This window comes from Quercus lobata, chromosome 4 (genome assembly GCF_001633185.2).
Source record: "Quercus lobata isolate SW786 chromosome 4, ValleyOak3.0 Primary Assembly, whole genome shotgun sequence".
In the NCBI taxonomy this organism is placed as follows: domain Eukaryota; kingdom Viridiplantae; phylum Streptophyta; class Magnoliopsida; order Fagales; family Fagaceae; genus Quercus; species Quercus lobata.
Window position 1 is genome coordinate 59,480,383 of NC_044907.1, and position 19,024 is coordinate 59,499,406.

Genomic DNA, 19,024 nt, shown 5'->3' on the forward strand with positions numbered 1-19,024 from the left:
GGATTTCTTCTCCTAGATCTCGGCTAGCTTTCCCTTACTAAACTTGGTTTTCATCCCTATTTAAAAAAGAAGAAGAAGAAGAAGAAGAAGAGAAAGTTGACTGCTAGTATATTAAACCTACTCGTGTGAATGACAATTCAGTAAACTTACTCTTCTTGATGATCTCAACGTTCTTCTGAACGTGGTTGAAGGCTCTAGTCCAAGGAAGTAGAGAAAAAGGGACTATGGTGATATGAGCTCATTGAAGTCTTTAATAGTCTCAAGATAGTCTCTAACCCCCTCAACATGGTTATGGTACCTCTTCTTTAGAAGAGGATGAACAGAAGCTGCAAAAACAAAAAATATATGTATATTAGTACCATATCCATCTAAAAAGTTACACGCATACAAGGAGAATAAATAGAAAGACGCACTAGACACAAGAGTATCCCAACTATGAAGTAGTTTGGGAGCGTTATCTGGGTCCTCACCCAGCGTGAATTCCCAGCCATCATTAGAGACGAAGAAAAAGTTGGTTTACCAGTTTCGAAGAGACGATGGAGAGTCAAGAACCAACCTTGAACTCCTATCCCATGGTTTAAACTCCAAGTAGCCCGAATCTTTGGAAAGTCTTAGACGATAAAAATGCAAAAACTCATCTATCCTAATGGTGTCCCCGTCATTAGTGAACATCTATATTACCATACAGCAGTTCACTATCCTCCATGAGTTCAGCACTAACTGGGCTGGAGCAAGTTGCAAAAGGAAGAAAAGCTCTCTAACAAAAGGATGAATTAGGAAGCGAAGTCCACTGAAGAAGTCAGCCTCATAAAAGCACACTTCGTCAACGTAAGAGTGGCAAGCTCTATCGTCACTATCAAGGATCCTAATCCTAACAGAAGAAGGAAATTGAAACCTACCTCTAATTCTTTTCTCATCCTTCTCCCTAAGAGCACAACGTATACCCCAGACTTTGTATGGAGTAGAAGGAGAAGTGACTTCAAGAGCCCCACGATCCTTAGACGAGAACAAACCCGTCTTGAGTTCACTACAATTAACCTCCCTTTCTCCAGACATTGTTAGGGTTTGGGCAATTCCCATTGAACGATGAACTAAAGGAAAAAGAAAAAGCAAAACAAACCTAGAAAGGCAATCTCTCCCTATGAAAAGCCTAACTTTGGGACATTTTCTACCTATAGCCTTGAGTAAACCACACAAACAAGCAAAGAAAAAAGAAACCGAGGGACAATCTAACCCTAATCGAAGAATAATCTACCATAAAAGCAGAAATGCAGAGTAAAGAGCACAGGAAACTTACCAGAAAACGAAAAAGGAAGGAAGAAAGCTTGGGGAGGAAGAAAGACTCCAAGCAGACAAAAGCCATGAAGAAAAACAAAAAATGGAGTGAAAACGAAAAGAAAAGAAAAGGAGGGCAAAACATAGAATAAATGGAAGATCATGTGCGGAAAAATTGAGAAAAAAATGACACGATGGGAACATCCTGACCGTACATGTGTCACGCGATAGACGAAACATCAACTTGTAATAAATGCGTCAAGCACGGAACACGAAGCGACAAAACTGTGTTCTTATCTTGTCCCATAGACGAAGAGACGAACATGGGGGCAACTGATGAGTAGAAAATAACTAGAATAATCATTCTCCATAATGACGATCCAAACAAACGTTACACATTTATTGCGTACATTGATGACAAGGAGTAATGGACGGAGCAACGGTAACAAGTGAGTTGTGCACATCAGAGCTCCCATTGGTAACACACTAGCCGTTGGACATAAATGCGGAAATTCATTGACCATTAAGGCCAAGAATAGCTATAAAAGAAAGAAGTGATAGAATCCAAAGGTACACACAAAAATTCATCCAAAAACTACTCCAAGTCAATTTCTCTCTAAAAACTTTTCTTTTTCTGACTTAATCATTCGAGTGTTTTTGACAAACACCACACTAGTGTATCCCATTTCATTTCAAGTCTTGTTACAAGTTTCACATTGAAGACGTAATCAACCCAACTTTATCTGTCTACAGAGATGTGGAGCTCAACTGCTAATTTCCTGCATCATCAAGGTGTGTGACTTTTATCAATGCTTTGCTAGCACATTTGGAATTATTACCAATTTCCACAACAAAAATCCAGTAGCATTTCACCTTATTTTCATGGCAGAAATTCAGCAGCATTTGGGGTCAGGTGCGTCGTAGCACACAAAATACTATTCTCGCCAAACTTTTGCGATGGGAATAAGACAAGAAGTTGTCACATTTTTACAGTGAAAATCCGGCGAAGTTTTGTTTTGGTGCGCTACAGCGCACTGGTAGGGCTTCATTCCTATGTATACAAAATGTGTCAATGTGCTACATCAGTTGTCCTGCTGTGGTATCTTTATTTGCTGTATTAGTTATTCTACTGTAGCACCTTCTTATCATATTTGCCATATTAGCTGTTATGCTAGCTAAACCTTTTCTACTGAAACTTTCATTATTTCTTTGTTGTTACATGCATTTCTTTTAGTACGAACTAATTATTATTTGCCACACACACATATATATATATATATATGTTATATACTTTTATGCGAATACATATGAGTATATGTATGAATATATGTATGTATATATTTGAGAATACACTAACCCATGTAAACTAACATTTCTTTATGGCTATTTCTTTGGGTTTTAGAGTTGTTTATGTACAGGAAGTAGAGAAATATTTTCTACAGCAGAAAATGGAGAAAGGTCATTCATGTTTCAGAAAAGCGCAGAAAACTTTGCTACATAGCAGAAAGTTAAGAAAAGTCAGTTTTGTAGCAGAAAATGGAGAAAGGTCACTCACATTGCAAAAAAGTGCAGAAAAATTTACTACATAGTAGAAAGTTAAGGAAAGTTAGTTTCGCAACAAAAGTTGGAAAAATGTTTCGTTTGTGGTAGAGACGGAGAAAGGTCACTCACTTTGCAAAAAAGTGTAGAATGCTTTATTGCACAACAAAAAGTTAAAAAAAGTCAATTCCGCAGCAGAAACTGGGGAAATGTTCCTTTTGCGGCAGAAACAGGGAATAAGCCCAGTTTGTAGCATCATCCATTGGAATTTGGACTCAATGTTTGTGCATAAACTAGTAGCAGTAGAATGGGACCTTAGAGCCCATTCTGTGGAAGTGTCAGCCCCAACTTCCTTTTTAGAAAAAGTCTAGACTAAACGTTGTCTAATAACATCAAGACACATGTCTAAGGTACAAGAAACGTAAAACAACCCTCAACAAAGAAAATTCATGATTAAGGAGGGGTTGCCTTCCTAACCACGTATGTCCATTGTTCGAAGTGCATGACTACCTTTTTAACAACATACATAGCATGCACAATGCATATACACACAGTGTATAAAAGAAAAGCAGACATATCCACACCCAAAGGGTGTGGCCCAAGCAAGGTACAGAAAAGGAACTCTAGCCTAGGAAAGCTATATACATGGTTCTAAAGGAAAGGCTAGGAAAGAAATGACCTCTTGAAGGAGCTAAACCCCCTAAGCTATTGATCATTGTCCTTTTGCTTGCATTTAGAAGTCGTGCACGTGCTCCATCCATACATGCAACAAACAAAACCCAAAGCCATCAGACAAGCAAAGAAGTAAAGCACAAAATAGGCAAACAAAGTAAGCCAGCAAATGAAAGGAGCATGCATTCAAACAAACGCACAAAGGGAGCAAACAAGCATGCTAACAAACACACAAAGGGAACGAGCATGCTAACAACAGAGAGAACATGTGAGCAAACACAAAGTGAAGGAAGCATACTATCAATCAAACACACAAAGAGAAAATGTGTCCTCAAGGGACAAATGTAGGTTTGGATTTGATGTTCATAGATCCATTGGATTGGAGATATATGTGCCAATAAGAAAAGCTCCTAAAAAGGGACTTGGGATTTTGTGTATAAAGACGAGTGTGAACCCGCACGAAATCAAAGGTAGGAGCAATGCTTGATGACACAAACAAGCAAGCAAAGACATGCATAAACAAGATAAACAAACATGCAAAGATGGAACTAAACCAGAGAGATCCCACAAGATGGCATAAAGTAAGCAAGGCAATAAGCACAAGAAAGCAAAGCATGTTATCACACACATAAGGATAAAAGATAATCATGTCACAACTCACATACAAGGCTATCATGAGAAACCCTAACATGCTTAGCTAAGCAAGGGAGAGAGAGGCAAAAAACAAACATGCCAACATCGCCAAGATGTGATCTCACCCACATGGTCACACCCAGACAAGCCACAAAGGGGAAAGGATGCAACAACAAGATCAACATGGGTGCAAGAAGCTTGATCTAGGCATACAAGCATAGATCTAAAGGAAGAACATGGATCTAAGCATGGTAGAGATGCAAGAAGCTAGATCTAAGCAAACAAACATAGATCTAAAGGAAGAGCATAGATCTAAGCATGGTAGAGATGCAAGAAGCTAGATCTAAGCAAACAAACATAGATCTAAAAGAACATAGATTTAAGCATGGAACATCAAACATGGCATCACAAGAGATGGATCTAAGAGAAAAGGCAAGTAAAGGCATGTAAAAAGGCTAGACAAGCACAAACATGCAAATAGGACTCTAATCCAAACCCTTTATTTAACTTGGGTGTTTAGATGTAGGCCTAGACCAATAGATCTAGATTTACACCCTACCCAAAAGTAAAAGACACAAGAATAAATCATAAATAGTTTATTGAAGCTATAAAGCACTCGAGCATAGTATCTAAATATAGTATTTAAGCACATAAACATGGCAAAGATAGCACAAACAAGAAATTTAGGTATATCCTAGCCTAAGAAGGCTAGGCCAACATCAATAAGCAATAAAAACATACTAGAGAGGAAGAAAAAGAAATAAAATGTGCTAGAAATTAAAAGGAAAGTAATAAAGAGCTAGAAATTAAATGAGTGTAGATTGTAGTTAAAAAGCTATATCTACACCCTTTAAACCTCAAAACCAAGGTAGAAGGACCAAGGAGGAGGAAATGGAAGCAAGAACACTGCCTCTTGATATATGGAGGAAGAGAAAATCGAAGTTCTTTTGTGTGTGTTTTAGGAGAGAAATGTAAAGAAAAGAGAGAGAAAACAACCCTAAAAAGATGCCCCAAGACCCCAAATTTTGTTCCCATTGAAATCTGGAGGGGGAGGGGACATTTTCGACTTTTTATAGGCAAAAATTTGCATGGAATGCAAGATCAATTTCCAATGTTATTGGAAAGATACAGATGTCTAGTTCCTAGATTAGTTAAGTTTTTTAAAATTAGACCGTTGGATCAAATGGTCAGATCAAAATTCAACTTTTGGTTGCTGCCAAAAGAACTTTAGGGCAAGTTTGGTCAAAGTTTATAAAAATCTCCGATAGCCTTAGGTTTGTTTAAAAACATGGAAAATGTTATTTTGTTATGGTTTTGACCAGTTTTGACCAATTTTGACCTTTGATCGACCCTGGGTTGATTAGGGGTATTTTGGTCATTTTGACTTGAAGTGACACTTTAAGTGCTCCAATGTATAAACGGGTTAAACCATGGTGATCTAGATGTTCCCACGGTCCTTTAGTGAGGAAATGATTTTCTTGGAACTTCCGAGGTTTGGCATGCAAATCAAAGGCAGACAAAATACTATATCGACACTGTGCAATGCACGGGGAAAATTTAACATAGTACCATTTTCTTTCTCTTTGTTTTTATGTAAATAATAACTTTGATAAATAAAGTTGCTATTAATAGATATTTATTTATTATGGTTGTGTTTGTATTTGAAATTGTATATTATAGCATTAGTCATTTATTATAATTGTGTTTGTATATGAAATTGTAAGCTATCGAAAGTTTATGTGACAATATTATGAGCTCAACTAAAGGTCAAACGACTTTGGTTTTATATATATATTACTAGATGGTAACTCATTCAATTCATAGGAAAGTTTAAAATAATATGATTTTTTTCTCTTTTATATTTTTTTTATAAATATGAAATTTGATAATTGTGGTAGTTATTAAGAGGCATTTATTTATTATTATTGTGCTCGTATATGAAATTATAGCATTAAGCATTTATTATGATTGTGTTTGCATATGGAACTATGTATATTATTTAAAGAAAATATAATATGTCAGGATTCTAATGGAGGATTTAAATATAAAATAAAATTAAAATTAAATAAAAAATATATATTTTTAATAATGACCTATAAAATTGTGAGGTCTCAAAAACTTATGTGTTAATGGTCATTTTTCACTTCAAATTTTATGTTTCCGCGAGACAGCTAAGCCTAATCGCTTAATGGGCTCAATCCATTTATCTTATTTATTTTGTTTGGTTTTGTTGCATGGCCCAAGTCCATGCAAACAGTTGGGAAATTGAGTAAGAATGGTTTTGACGGTTTGGGTTGGTTTCTATCGAACCTTTTACACAAGTCCAGTCCATAAGTGCCATCAAACAGGCCGAGGATGTTGAAGGCACCTAGGGCCCATGGAAGAGGTCCAGTACACGAAATTTCCACCCTAGAAATGGCTACATGCTTTGGCTGACTGTGCCTCTAATTTTTGACCCATCTCCATTCTCCAGTCAAAAGCATAGCCTTGCCACTCAGCCACCCAAATGTAGTTTCCAAGGCTTGGAAAGACTAGAAGTAGTAGTCACCTAGAGCAAACAATGTTGTTTCCAAAATTATGTAAAAAGCAACCAAACCATTTCCTAAACATAAACCAAAATACACCAAATCATAGAAATAACATCTGAAAGTTCCAAAGCCTTTCTCCCAACTAAAAAACCAGTCACAATCATCTCCCAAAACTTAGTATAAATATTCATCATTAACCCACAAAAGAGAACCTTATTTTTCCCATAGACCTAAAACTTTGACACAAAAGTCCAGTTAGCTAGCAAGTATTCTTATGATTCTGAAACTTGGGGGTAGAAATATTGGTACAGGGAAACTTTCTCTCTTTTCCTCAAGACCTTTCTCAATTTTCTTCTCTAGTTGATTGTGGGTTGAAATTTCGGACTTGTGTATTTTTTCTTCACTTTCTTGTGTTTTAGTTCGTTTTGATTTCTCTTTCCACAAAGCACCATTAGCCTTTGATTACTACACATTGTGAATTTTGGGCTTGACTCTTCCTTAATAACCAGATCTACCAAAGCCTTCCCTGAGAATGTGTAACTCAAAAAAAAAAAAAAAAAAAAAAAAAAAAAAAAATGTAACAAAATATTATAAGGTTAGCTAAATTTTTTTAATAGAGATAATTACAATATGTTGCTAATTCTGCAGCTCGAACCCTTTCCTCCTAAATCCCCAAGCACTCTAGGTATGAGGAGATGTTAATTAAGATATATGCCCTTGATAGATTGGCTAAGAGTCAAATGTCTTCGGTTATATATTATAAATTTTCAATATATGGCGTTCACAGTTATATATTATAACATTTCAATATATAGTGTTTGCTCCAAGATTATTATTCTTTATCATCAATCTAAAGCATGACAAAAAAATTTACCAATTTAACTAACTGGAACCCACGTAAGTGATAAATTCCATGTATAAAAATATAGAATATAAAAACATTATTATTATTACTTTTTTTTAGTAAGTAAATTCGACTGTGATAGCTTCAATTGAAAATTTTTTAAAACAATGATTTTCGCTTTCCTGATTCCAATTCTGACCAATCGTTATCTCTTGAAATTAACTTGTCCAAATTTATTCTTAAGCAAACTGCACTTTCCATCATAATTTATTTTTGTACAATGCGTTGCATACTTTACTACCACCATATGAATAATGAATTCTTCTATAAAAAATAAAAACAAGAATAATTGAAGTTATGGACAACACAAACTGTTTCAACCATAGTAAGCCTATGACATTCTCACCTTCGCATTGATGTACTGAGGTAGGGGTGTGCAAACAACGTACGAACCAGATCAACTCAAACTAATCGAAAGGGTTTAGGTTTGGGTTTGACCGGTTTGCTTGGTTTCGTATTTTAAGAGTTCTGTTAAATTTTTTTTGATAATCAGAAACTTTTATTATGAAAGAAACAAACTATACAACAAGCAATCGGACTCTCTCAAAACAACAGAAAAGAAACAGTCCGGGCTAGAGCTAACATCAAAAGAGTCATAAAAATTGCAAAATAAAGACCACTTGGCTAAAATGTGGGTAGCCTCATTACAGATCCTAGGCACCCATCTAACAGCTACATTACTATAATTAGCCAAAAAGGATCTCAAATCAGAGCATAAAAACTTGATTCTCCAAGGGGGAGGCGTTGTTGAGTTCGAGAGGAGTTTGGCCACGACTTGAGAGTCTGTTTCCACTGAGACAGAATCACACCTCAAATCCAAAACTAAAGAAAGCGCCCATCTCACTGCTTCCACTTCAGCTTGAAGAGGGATGGTGGTGTTCACTTTCCTTGAACCAGCAAATACCACTTCAAATCTGGAACTAAAAAAAGCGCCCATCTCACTGCTTCCGCTTTAGCTTGAAGAGGGATGGTGGTGTTCACTTTCCTTGAACCAGCAAATACCACTTTTCCTCTCCAATCTCTTGTGACCGCCGCAATTGACAAAGAATCTTGGTCCTACTGCAGCATTTACATTTATTTTTAAGCCATGCCTTGGTGGAGAACTCCAACCCAAGGCTGATGCAGAAACTTGAGGTCTAACAAGGGGGGGTCTAGCACTTTTATGCTCAAACAAAAGGCTGAAAATTCTGGCTGCAACACCTTCCAAATTCTGTTAAATTGGTTGCTTGAATTTTTCCTAAACTCATGAATCATGAACCTGAATCAACCCAACATATTATATAATAAAATATATTTTAGTTTATATATTCAGTCATTTATCATCAAATATTAATAGGTTTTTAGCTTTACTAGTTACATCACATCTTAACCATGGATTTGGGATGTTGAAGACTTATTATACAAGTATGACTTTATTAAATGTTGACACAAATGTATAAATAAGAATAGTCCAACTCCAATACTAGAATTAAATAAATTTCCTTGAAAAAGAATAGTCCGGTGGGCCTGACAATAATACCCGAACTGATAATCCAACCCTATCTAACTTTATTATATTTAGTAGTTCATATAGTAAAGGATGAATGAAATGGATATATATATATATATTTTTGTGAAACCACCCTCGCAGAAGAGGGGGGAGGAGATCATTGGATTACTTCAGATAAGTATACATCTTTCACCCCGGGAGGAACATCCTCCATCCAGGATTGGAAATGAACAAAATTACATGTCATTCTAGCCATTCCATGGGCAACTCTATTGCCCTGCCTACGGGTATGACTAAAAGAGGACACTCCCAAACGATGAGGACATCATCTTGATATCCTTAATAATGTGGCCGAAGCTGGAAGAAGACAGACCACCTCTGTTGAGGGCTTTTATGATAATCTTTGAGTCTCCTTCCAATATTACCTTGTTAAAACCGAGATCCTTTGCAAAGCAGAGGGCACCCTGAGCTGCCAACACTTCCACTATCTCCACAGATGTAGGCAGTGGAGTGGGTTGAAGCAGAGGGCACCCTGAGCTGCCAACACTTTCACTATCTCCACAGATGTAGGCAGTGGAATGGGTTGTGTAAAAGCAGCCATAACTAGACCCATGTCATTTCGGATTATCACTCCCAAACCTGTGGAGCTGGTGTTACCAAACGTTGCTCCGTCGAAATTGATTTTCACCCAATTTGAAGGAGGCAACCAAAATGGATAATTTTTGCAAAGGAATTAAATGGCTTGGGAGTTTATTGAAGAAATAAATATGTTTATAATTGGTTAATAATTCATAACAAAGTGACTAGAAATAACTCAAAATTTTAACGTGATCCACAAATCATTATTCATGTGGAACAAATCTGATCAGTCATTCCATTTTAACCGCCAAAATATTCTACTTGGTGTCAGAGACCACATGTTATTGGATGTAATTTCATCCAAAAGTATTTTACCAAGTACCTTAGCAAAATAACTCACTATTAACAGGCGCTCTTGGTAATTTTTATATTTTGAAAAAAAAATAAAAAAAAACTTAGAACAGCCATGACAATAATTATACTAGCAAAAAAAAAAATGTAAACACCTTAAAACAGAGTAGGACATGATTGTCAAGCAAATGAAATGGTGAAACAGCAAAGCACACTTGCACGCTTTCATGTTTTATGTATGTATAATATATAGACTAGTCAGTTAGAACCTCATTTTTACATAACAAGGACTTGAAAGACAAGGTCCTTAATGCAACAAAGCACACTAGCCCATCGCATACTTCTGTGTCCAGCTCCTAGCAGTTGTCTCATACTTGGCCCTGTCTGTCTTATACATATGCGCAATTTCTGGCACCAAAGGATCATCCGGGTTTGGGTCCGTCAAGAGGGAACAGATGGAGAGTAACACCTGAAAAAAGAGAACAAGAACCCTTCCCACCAACTTAAAAAACAGCAATGATGAGAGAGTGAAGAAGGGTGAAAAGCATCCATGACACAAAAAGCCACTCATCCCTACATCCCCACTTTCTATAATCATTTCCAGCATATATAAGTGAGCCCATGGGATATTTTCCTCAAAGGAAATCCAAATCATGGATGCATGGTGATGATTTTTTTTTTTTGGGTGCATTTGACTTTAGACTTAAGATACTTTGAGATAATAGGCCTTTCTTCCTTTCTTTTTGGTTAATCTTTGATTTTTTTTTTTTAAATATTAAATTTAAATGAGAATCTGAACAATATGTTAAATTAGTTGCACATCCATTATCCTGATTTTGGTTATAGAACAAGTCATTGTGAGGGCCATGAATTATGGGGCTTTGAGCTATATCTCACATGTATGCTTGTGATTTGAAGTCTACAATCACCAACCTACTAATGAGGTCAGAAATGATTCTCAAGGCAATGGATGTCCAATTCTCAAGAATATATTTCTATGATTCCCATGGCAAGACCATAATTATTTTAGTTAAGAAAAATTCAAAACCTATGAGTTTAAGTGGTATGAGATCAGAACCTTGGATATTGTCAGTGCAGGGCTCCACTGTTCTTTTAAAATGTCAAGGCATATGCTGCCATTGCTGTTTATGTTTGGATGAAAAACCTTGGTCCTAAATGCGACCTGCAAGAAACATAGAGAGAGGGAGGGAAAAAGGTAAAATTTAATTAGCAATTGCAAACTTTATTCCTAAACTATCAACTTAAATAAAACTGAGAGAAAAGAAGAAGAAGAAGAAAACTTGCACTCATAAATCTAAGTTATAGAATGTTCACATTCAGAGGCATATGACTAATTAATTTCTTGCAGATGCCAAACATTGAAATTCATAAATGTCCAATTTCACACTACCAAGCTTTGATTTATAAACAAGATCTCAATTAGCACGTTAGTCACCACATATATCTTGTATAAGACAGGTATCTTGTATAAGACAGGAGATTATTACCATGAACATTCAAAAGATAGTTCATTTAAAAACTTAAAAAAAAAAAACTTAATTTTTTTTTAATGACACTCCTACAGATCTCCCATCAACACCCCCCCCCCCCCCCCTTCTTCCTTCCTTCCTTGTTTTGATACAATGATGCCTAGTAATAAGTAAAAACCTTGTTGCAGGCCATATTACATAGGCAATGACATGAAGATGTAAATATCACTTAACACATTACTCCACTGAACTAGAAGAGGCATGGTCTGGGGATGGAAATTCTTGCCCGCTCCAACTCGCCCTGTCAAAGGCATGCACAAGGACAATTTTATTTTCAAACCCCACTTGGTTGTGGAGCAGGTATAAGAATTGACGACCCTCGCCCCACCTAGACTAGTATATTAACAAAAACACTCATGTATGTATGTATATGTGTGTATCTTTACCTTTAGGGTTCTTCAACCTCTCTCTCTCTCTCTCTCTCTCTCTCATCCCTTCTCCACCAAAATAGACAAAGCCCGATCTCTCTAAATCTCTCTCCATCGCCCTATAGTTTTCCAATGAAATTTGTCAGATTCAGGGTGAATCTCATGGAGAAAACATGATCCTTGTTAATTGGTTCTATGGAATATTGGCATCCTTGGGTCTCTGGCAAGAAGACCGAAGATCTCTTTTCTTGGTCTAGATAATGTTAAAAAGACTACCTTGATTCACGTGCTTTAAGATCTAGCAGGTCCTATTTTATTGTAAAATTTTATTCATTTTTTTCTTTTGCTGCTAGCATTTGGCAAATCCATGTTCATAAATCCCAAATTCCTCCTCTTTTTTTTCCTTTCATTTTCCGACCAAACAAGGCCTACTCTAATTTAATTAACAAAAACTATATTTGTACTTTTGTTTGGGCCTGTTTGCAGAGATTAGTGCTTCATCAACCAACCCAATACCTGACATCATCAGAGAAGTATTGAGAAGATGAAGGTCAAGGCTTTGTTGTTAAGCAAGATGGGGGTGGGGACAGGTTTCCAGAATACCAATAGGCAAGGACAACATGCCCCATTAAAACTTGAGCTGGGGAGGGGTGGCGGGGAATTCCTCAGAGTGGAACACAGAATGGGTGCTCCTTAAAACAAATACCACCATGGTGCCATCCCTAAGGCACACAATTACGCTTAAAAGATACAGATGATAGCATAGCCACCAATTAGGGGCTGTTTGGTTTTGAAAAAACCATCACTTTTCACTCCTCACTCAATTTTCGTCACTCATCACTCATCACTTAAAATACCCCAATTTCCTAAACCTTGCATGTTTGGCACACTGCTTTCAACTTCTCATCACTCAAATATTTGTACTTTTTGTGGGACCCATACCTGAGCAATTGGTCAAACTTCTGTTAGCCTACCCGTCTCACCCTCATTCCCCACCATTTTCTTCACTGCTCATTTCATTTTGCCACCCACAGTCATAGTGGCAAAGTGCAACCAAAGAAGTACAAACAACAAAAACTCTCAACAATTTATCACCACCTAAAGCAGCTCATCACCCCAAATTCAAAACTCCATTCATACTTATTTATGTTACACCACCAAAAAAAAACTGTCTAGAAAAATAGCAAGACCCATCTCTCACACAATCACACTCACACTCACACTCTTCCTGCAATTCTCATATACTGTTATAATCAAAACACAAACCCAACAAGACCCATGTGAGTATATTGTCAAATTAATGTCTTTTATTTTTTTACTCAAAAACCCCAAGGTTGCACCTGGTGTGACTGTTCTGAGCTTGATGAAGGTTGCGCCTGGTGTGATTTTTCATAGATCTTTTTTTTTTTTTTTTTTTTTTTTTTGGATCGACGACAAAGCCGGATCGAGTCAGATTCGAAATCTCTGATCGACGACCAACAGACCTTCGATTCAAGGATATCGTCATACGATGAGAAAGCACGCTCCAAGGCTTGGTCATCGACGGCCTAGGTGAACCCTTCAACGAAGCGTCAGAATTTGATATCTGCAAATGCCATTGATGAAAAATCTGAAACTAAAAGAGACAAAAACAGAGTGGTGGTCAGAGATTTTGGAGATTGTTTGAATTGAAAAGTTTGTTTCTTGATTTTGGAGATTAATGGGTCTGAGACTAAGATGATGGTGCCAATGGAGGAGTCAGGAAGGATGGAGAAGATGGTGGGTTTGAGCTTCTATTGGTGGTGGTATGAAGATGGAGGAATGATCTGGTTCCCATTGATGAAGAGAGCCGTTGCAAGTAGTATCAAAAGACGTGCCTGGTGTGACTTTGCTTTGACCGTGGGTCCCACCCATGTGTGTTTATTTACCAAAATGTCATGGAAACTCAGTTTTGATAACTTGAAAACATCTAAAATGTGTTTTCAGTTTCCATAACTCATCACTCAAAAATCAGAGAATTGAGTGATGGAAACAAGATCTGAAAATAAATCCAAACAAACCCTTCAGCCATCGTACCCACCAGTCTTGAGTTATGGGTGATGGAAACAGAGTTATGGATGATGTAAAACAACAAATCCAAACAGCCCCTTAGTATTGGGTGCATTCAAACAAACAATTTAACTGCTGCAAAACATATAACACACACTCACAAAGACAACTAAAACTAGTGGAATCTAAACTTTTGCAACCAAAGGCCCAAGTTTAGATAGTCAAAAAAATTAAGCGCAAAATCAAATGAAAGATAAAATATTTGGTGAACTAAACATCAAAAGGAAAAACTACACACACACATAGACAAACACCTAAAGGAAATAGGAAAGCTTGCAACTCTAGGAATCCTAAAATAGGTTTCTTCATTTTGAGTTAAATGTATTTAATAACATATGGGATTCCCTAAGAAAAAGCATCAACTACATTTATGTAAACATTTAGAAATGAGGCCATACCTTAGGAGGTTTAAAAGGATAATCAGGAGGGAAATGAATAGTAACTAAAAAGACTCCCCCTGCATAAGGACTATCTGTGGGACCCATTATTGTTGCTTGCCAATGAAACATGTCTTCAGCTACAGGGCCTGGCAAAGCAACATACAGAAAGCAAAACCTTATATGCCAAAATATTTCATAATTAAAGACATTGTATTGAACATAAAACATGTATGAAAGCCCTTTTTAATAGATCAAATCACATTTTTTTCCAATAAAATTGTCATAAAATTTTTTAAAAAGAAAAGGACAAAATTATCATTTTGATAATTCAAAATGGGCACCTTAAAATCATCATTGTTTTCTTTGGATGCATAACCCTGTTTGCCTGGACTCCATATATTTTATGATTGGTAAGTAAGAAATTTTATCAATTATTTAAACAAGCCCACAGCACAGGTACACAGGAGATATGCATGAGATGCACCACTCATCTAAAATTACAAAGATCACGTAACTCAAGCAAATTAGAAAAAGAATGACTACATTCCGCAGCCATCCAATCATACATAGGACATAAAAGGATCATCTTTAGTTTTGGCATAGCTCATTGAACTCCTTTAAATGTGCGGCTATTGCATTCTGTCCATATAGAACATTACACACAAAGGGATTCCAGTCCAAACGTATTCTCTTTGATGTCTTCCAAAACACCCCTTCCAACATGCCAACAAATCTTCTTTTCTCTTAGGCATAACCCAACATAGCCCCAAAAAAAAGAGCATTCTTGAGTGTTATCCTAGAGTTGAAGCAAGTGATCAATCGATCCACCACCTTTTTTACACATACAACTCCAATCCACAACAATTTTTTTTGATAAATAAATAGTATTCATTGATGAAAAAAGACAGTACAGAACAAAAAAGCCAAACCACACAGGACGTGTACTAAGGAACTCGAGAACAATCAGAACAAAAAAGTACAAAAGCAACATCTTTCAATCAGATCAGCAAGGAAGAAAAAAAGAAAACCCCCAAAGCATTTGCCTGCCCCAACAAAGTTTGAAAGAAAGACATCTTCAACTCATGAATCACTCTTTCAGCTCCTTCAAAAATCTGGGCATTCCTCTCCCTCCAAATGCCTCACATCAGACAGTGAGGGATCATATTCCAAATTACCCCATCTCTATATTTTCTGAACTTGCCTGGCCAGCTTGCTAGAAGCTCCACTACATCCTTAGGCATAACCCAAGATATCACAAAAAGAGTTAATACCATCCAATCCACAACAATTATATTCCTCCTTCATAAGTTGTCCATTGTGAGAATCTTTCCTAACGCTGTTGTCCATGTGAAGAATGTAACTTTGGTAGGGAACTTAACCCTCCAAATACTTAATTCCTAGGGAATGCATATTTCCAGCCTCATTGGAGCCCAGCAGATCCTGTCTTCTTCTCATCTTTAATTCTTTATAGAGTACGTGCAAGTATAAAATTAAGAAAAGGTGATAGAACTCCCAAGTTCCAGTCATGTACATCTCTAATAAAGGCTATGTCCCAATCAATAGTGTTCCTATAGTCTGTGATAAAAGCCTCCTTAGATTGTCCAACTCTATGCAAATCCACAGATGCCACCTTAAGGATCACATACCCACACCACAAATCATGCCAAAAGCAGATATTAGTAACACTACCAACCTTGAAGGTTATAAATCTGGAAAAATTTCCCCACCCACTTCCAATGAGCTTCCAAAGGCTCACAACATATGGTCCACCCACTATCCCCAAGCATCATCCACCCCATTTACTTCCGTATTTTCTCTCCACTATTTTCCCCCATAAAGTATTATTCTCCGTGGTATAAAGCCAAAGCCATTTTCTAAATAAAGCTTAATTGAATAACAAGAAGTTCCTCATGCGCAAGAAAGAATGTTACATTCTATATTAGCTTTTAAAATTTGAAAGAGTTGGACTAATGTTATCTGGAACACAGATGGGAACTATTTAGAGAACTGAAGAAGTTCAAAACTATTTTCTTGGTAATTACATCTAGTGGGTCTTGAACTCATGACCTCACCCTCCAGGCCTCCACCTTGCTCTTACAAGGAGAGGAGATTCATTTAAGAGGTTCTAAACTATATAATATGCAAAAAATTTCATTAACACATGAGATACTCTTAAGAGTAACATCTTGCACACTAATAGTGATTCACATAAAAAATTATATAAAGAATGTCAATTAAAATGAAAATAAAGTATTGATGACAATAATCAACACTTCAAAGATAGGAGATGCAACTTTCTGGATCAATATTCTACTTTGCATTTTCCACCAATCAAACTATTTTTATCCAAAGAACTCCTTGACCAACATCTCAAATCAATCAGTATTTGATCACCAAACACTTACAATATGAGTGCAATAGATGAAATTCACAGTTTACGACCCTAAACCCTAAGAAGCATGATGAAAACAAATTAAGCTAAGAACATTACATATTGAAGCTTGAACTTATCAGATTTGCATTCATCATACCACAATATGTTTAACCATACAAAACTATCACAATAATATCCACATGGCATGTGGCATGCTAAGACATGACTAGATGAAACACAGTTCACTCAATGGTACTAGACAAAGAGCTCTCAAAACCCATCAGACAATTAACAATAAATACTCTTCCTGTTGTTTATGTAATACCATACGTCTACTCTCTCTCTCTCTCTCTCTCTCTTTTTGGTGGCTGGGATAAGCAAATTTTTACAGATGCATAATGCACAACTTCTATCGACAGCTACAGCTTCAAGACAATGGAAAAGCCCCTAGAACCTTTTCTAAACATTTTTATATATCAGCATGCACGTAGGTAGATCATGTCATGGGCCAATCATGATTGTGTAGCTTGTTGATTTTTTGGAATTTTCTACATCAAATCCACTTTTAAGAGTATTGAACATGACCAGTCTAGTAAAATAAAGAATAATTATTTTCAAAGAAGCCAAAGAGCTACTCCAATGAATAAGGAGAATATTGAGAAACTATATATCAAGCACTAAGAAGCATATTTGATAACAAAGGTGACAATTTTGTTCCAAGTTTGCACAAGGAGTAACAAATTATTCATGCATTTCATTACTTGGCGAAAATTTTACTCAACAAAGTATCATTTCTTGTTAACAACATGCAGTGCAAAGACCACTAAAAATTCGGAAAGGTACTTCAGTTCAATAATCAAACAACAAGTTATAACATCAGATTTTCCAAAAATGCACATCACACGGATAATTAAGCTGTAAAATCTTTAATAATAGTCTTATAATCAAAGCCAATTACATCTTAATGAAAAATTTCCAATCTAGGAGACAATCTCATAATTGCTAATATATCTGCTGCATTTATTAATCAAAGCCATTAAATACGCTTAGCCAAACTTGCACAAGTATTCAGCATCCATTTAATCCTGTAAAATTAATGATTCCCACAACTTGCAACACAAACTCCCAACTTTAAATGTACTTAAAACAATCACAAAGCTCCATCCAATAACAATAGTTTTAACAAAAAAAATTATCTATTCACATAGCTCACAGATCAAACGGAATTATGGAAAATCTAAAACATCAACCAATTAAAAAAAAAAAAATTATTCTTTTCATCCGTAGCTAAAGCTCAAGTAACTTCACAACCAAGCTCATTCAATCAGATCACGCTTTCATTTTATGTATAAGCTTTCAAAGTACACATAAGACCCACATGCATATCCCTCAAAATTTTCCACCCAAAAAATAAAAAAGCATATTTGACTCAAAAAAATGACAACCCAGATCCCAAAAAACTAGAAAGATTGTGGATCGAGCCTCGAAACATGTTTATGACATTAAAAAAACAAACAAAGAAAGTGAAGAAAAGGGAGTTTGGTGAAGAATATGGTACCAGCACTGCAAGAAGTAGGGGGGTCTTTCTGGAGGTCCTTGAGCTCCTTCAAGATCCGCTTCGAAGCCATTGATGAAGCTCGAAGATAGCCTCCGATCTAAAACGAGAGCGAGAGAGCTTTTTTAGAGAGAGAGAGAGAGAGATGAACAAACTTGACGAAACGTATAAAAGATACTAGTAAGAATTAAGAAAAAGATTCAAAGTCCATTTCCTTTTTCACGAGAATCTGGTTCTCGTTTGTTGTGATTGATTTTCGACCGTTGGTTATGATGACTACTTTTTTCTAAATAGATGAACGGTTACGGTTGGATAATCTCTGCCACTGTGAGCGAAAACAAAAGAGGGGAAATAAATAAAGAGTTGTGTCAGCGTTAGAATTTTTGTCTTTTATGTTATAGGTTTTATGGTCAACATTAAACCATTTCTCATATCTATTCAATTTTTTTTATTAAGTGCAACCCATATTATTATTAATATTTGCCATAAATAAAAACTAGGATAATCTTCATATAATTAAAAACAACTAGTCACTAACCCGTGCGATACACGGGAAAACTATTGAAAATAAGATTTTAAAAAGAGAATTTTATTAATTTTAGTTTATATCAAATATTTATTTATGGTAGTTTAAAATATTATTTCAAATCTTCATTTCATTTTATTTTAGTTGGAATAACTTATATAATTAATTGAAATGCTTATAAATAAGAGATGACATTAATAATATACTATATAT

At 36.0% G+C, this 19,024-nt stretch overlaps 1 protein-coding gene across 1 annotated transcript; it reads right to left on the reverse strand.

The window, feature by feature from the left end:
• Positions 1–10,095: 10,095 nt before the first annotated feature.
• On the reverse strand, positions 10,096–18,518 carry LOC115986469 (ubiquitin-conjugating enzyme E2-17 kDa). The gene is made up of 4 exons (XM_031109500.1): positions 18,289–18,518; positions 14,375–14,502; positions 11,049–11,153; positions 10,096–10,439 (listed from the first exon to the last, which is right to left on the reverse strand). The coding sequence occupies exons 1-4, from the start codon at positions 18,356–18,358 to the stop codon at positions 10,296–10,298; spliced, it is 447 nt and encodes a 148-aa protein (XP_030965360.1). The 5' UTR covers positions 18,359–18,518; the 3' UTR covers positions 10,096–10,295.
• Between the last annotated feature and the right edge of the window lie 506 nt (positions 18,519–19,024).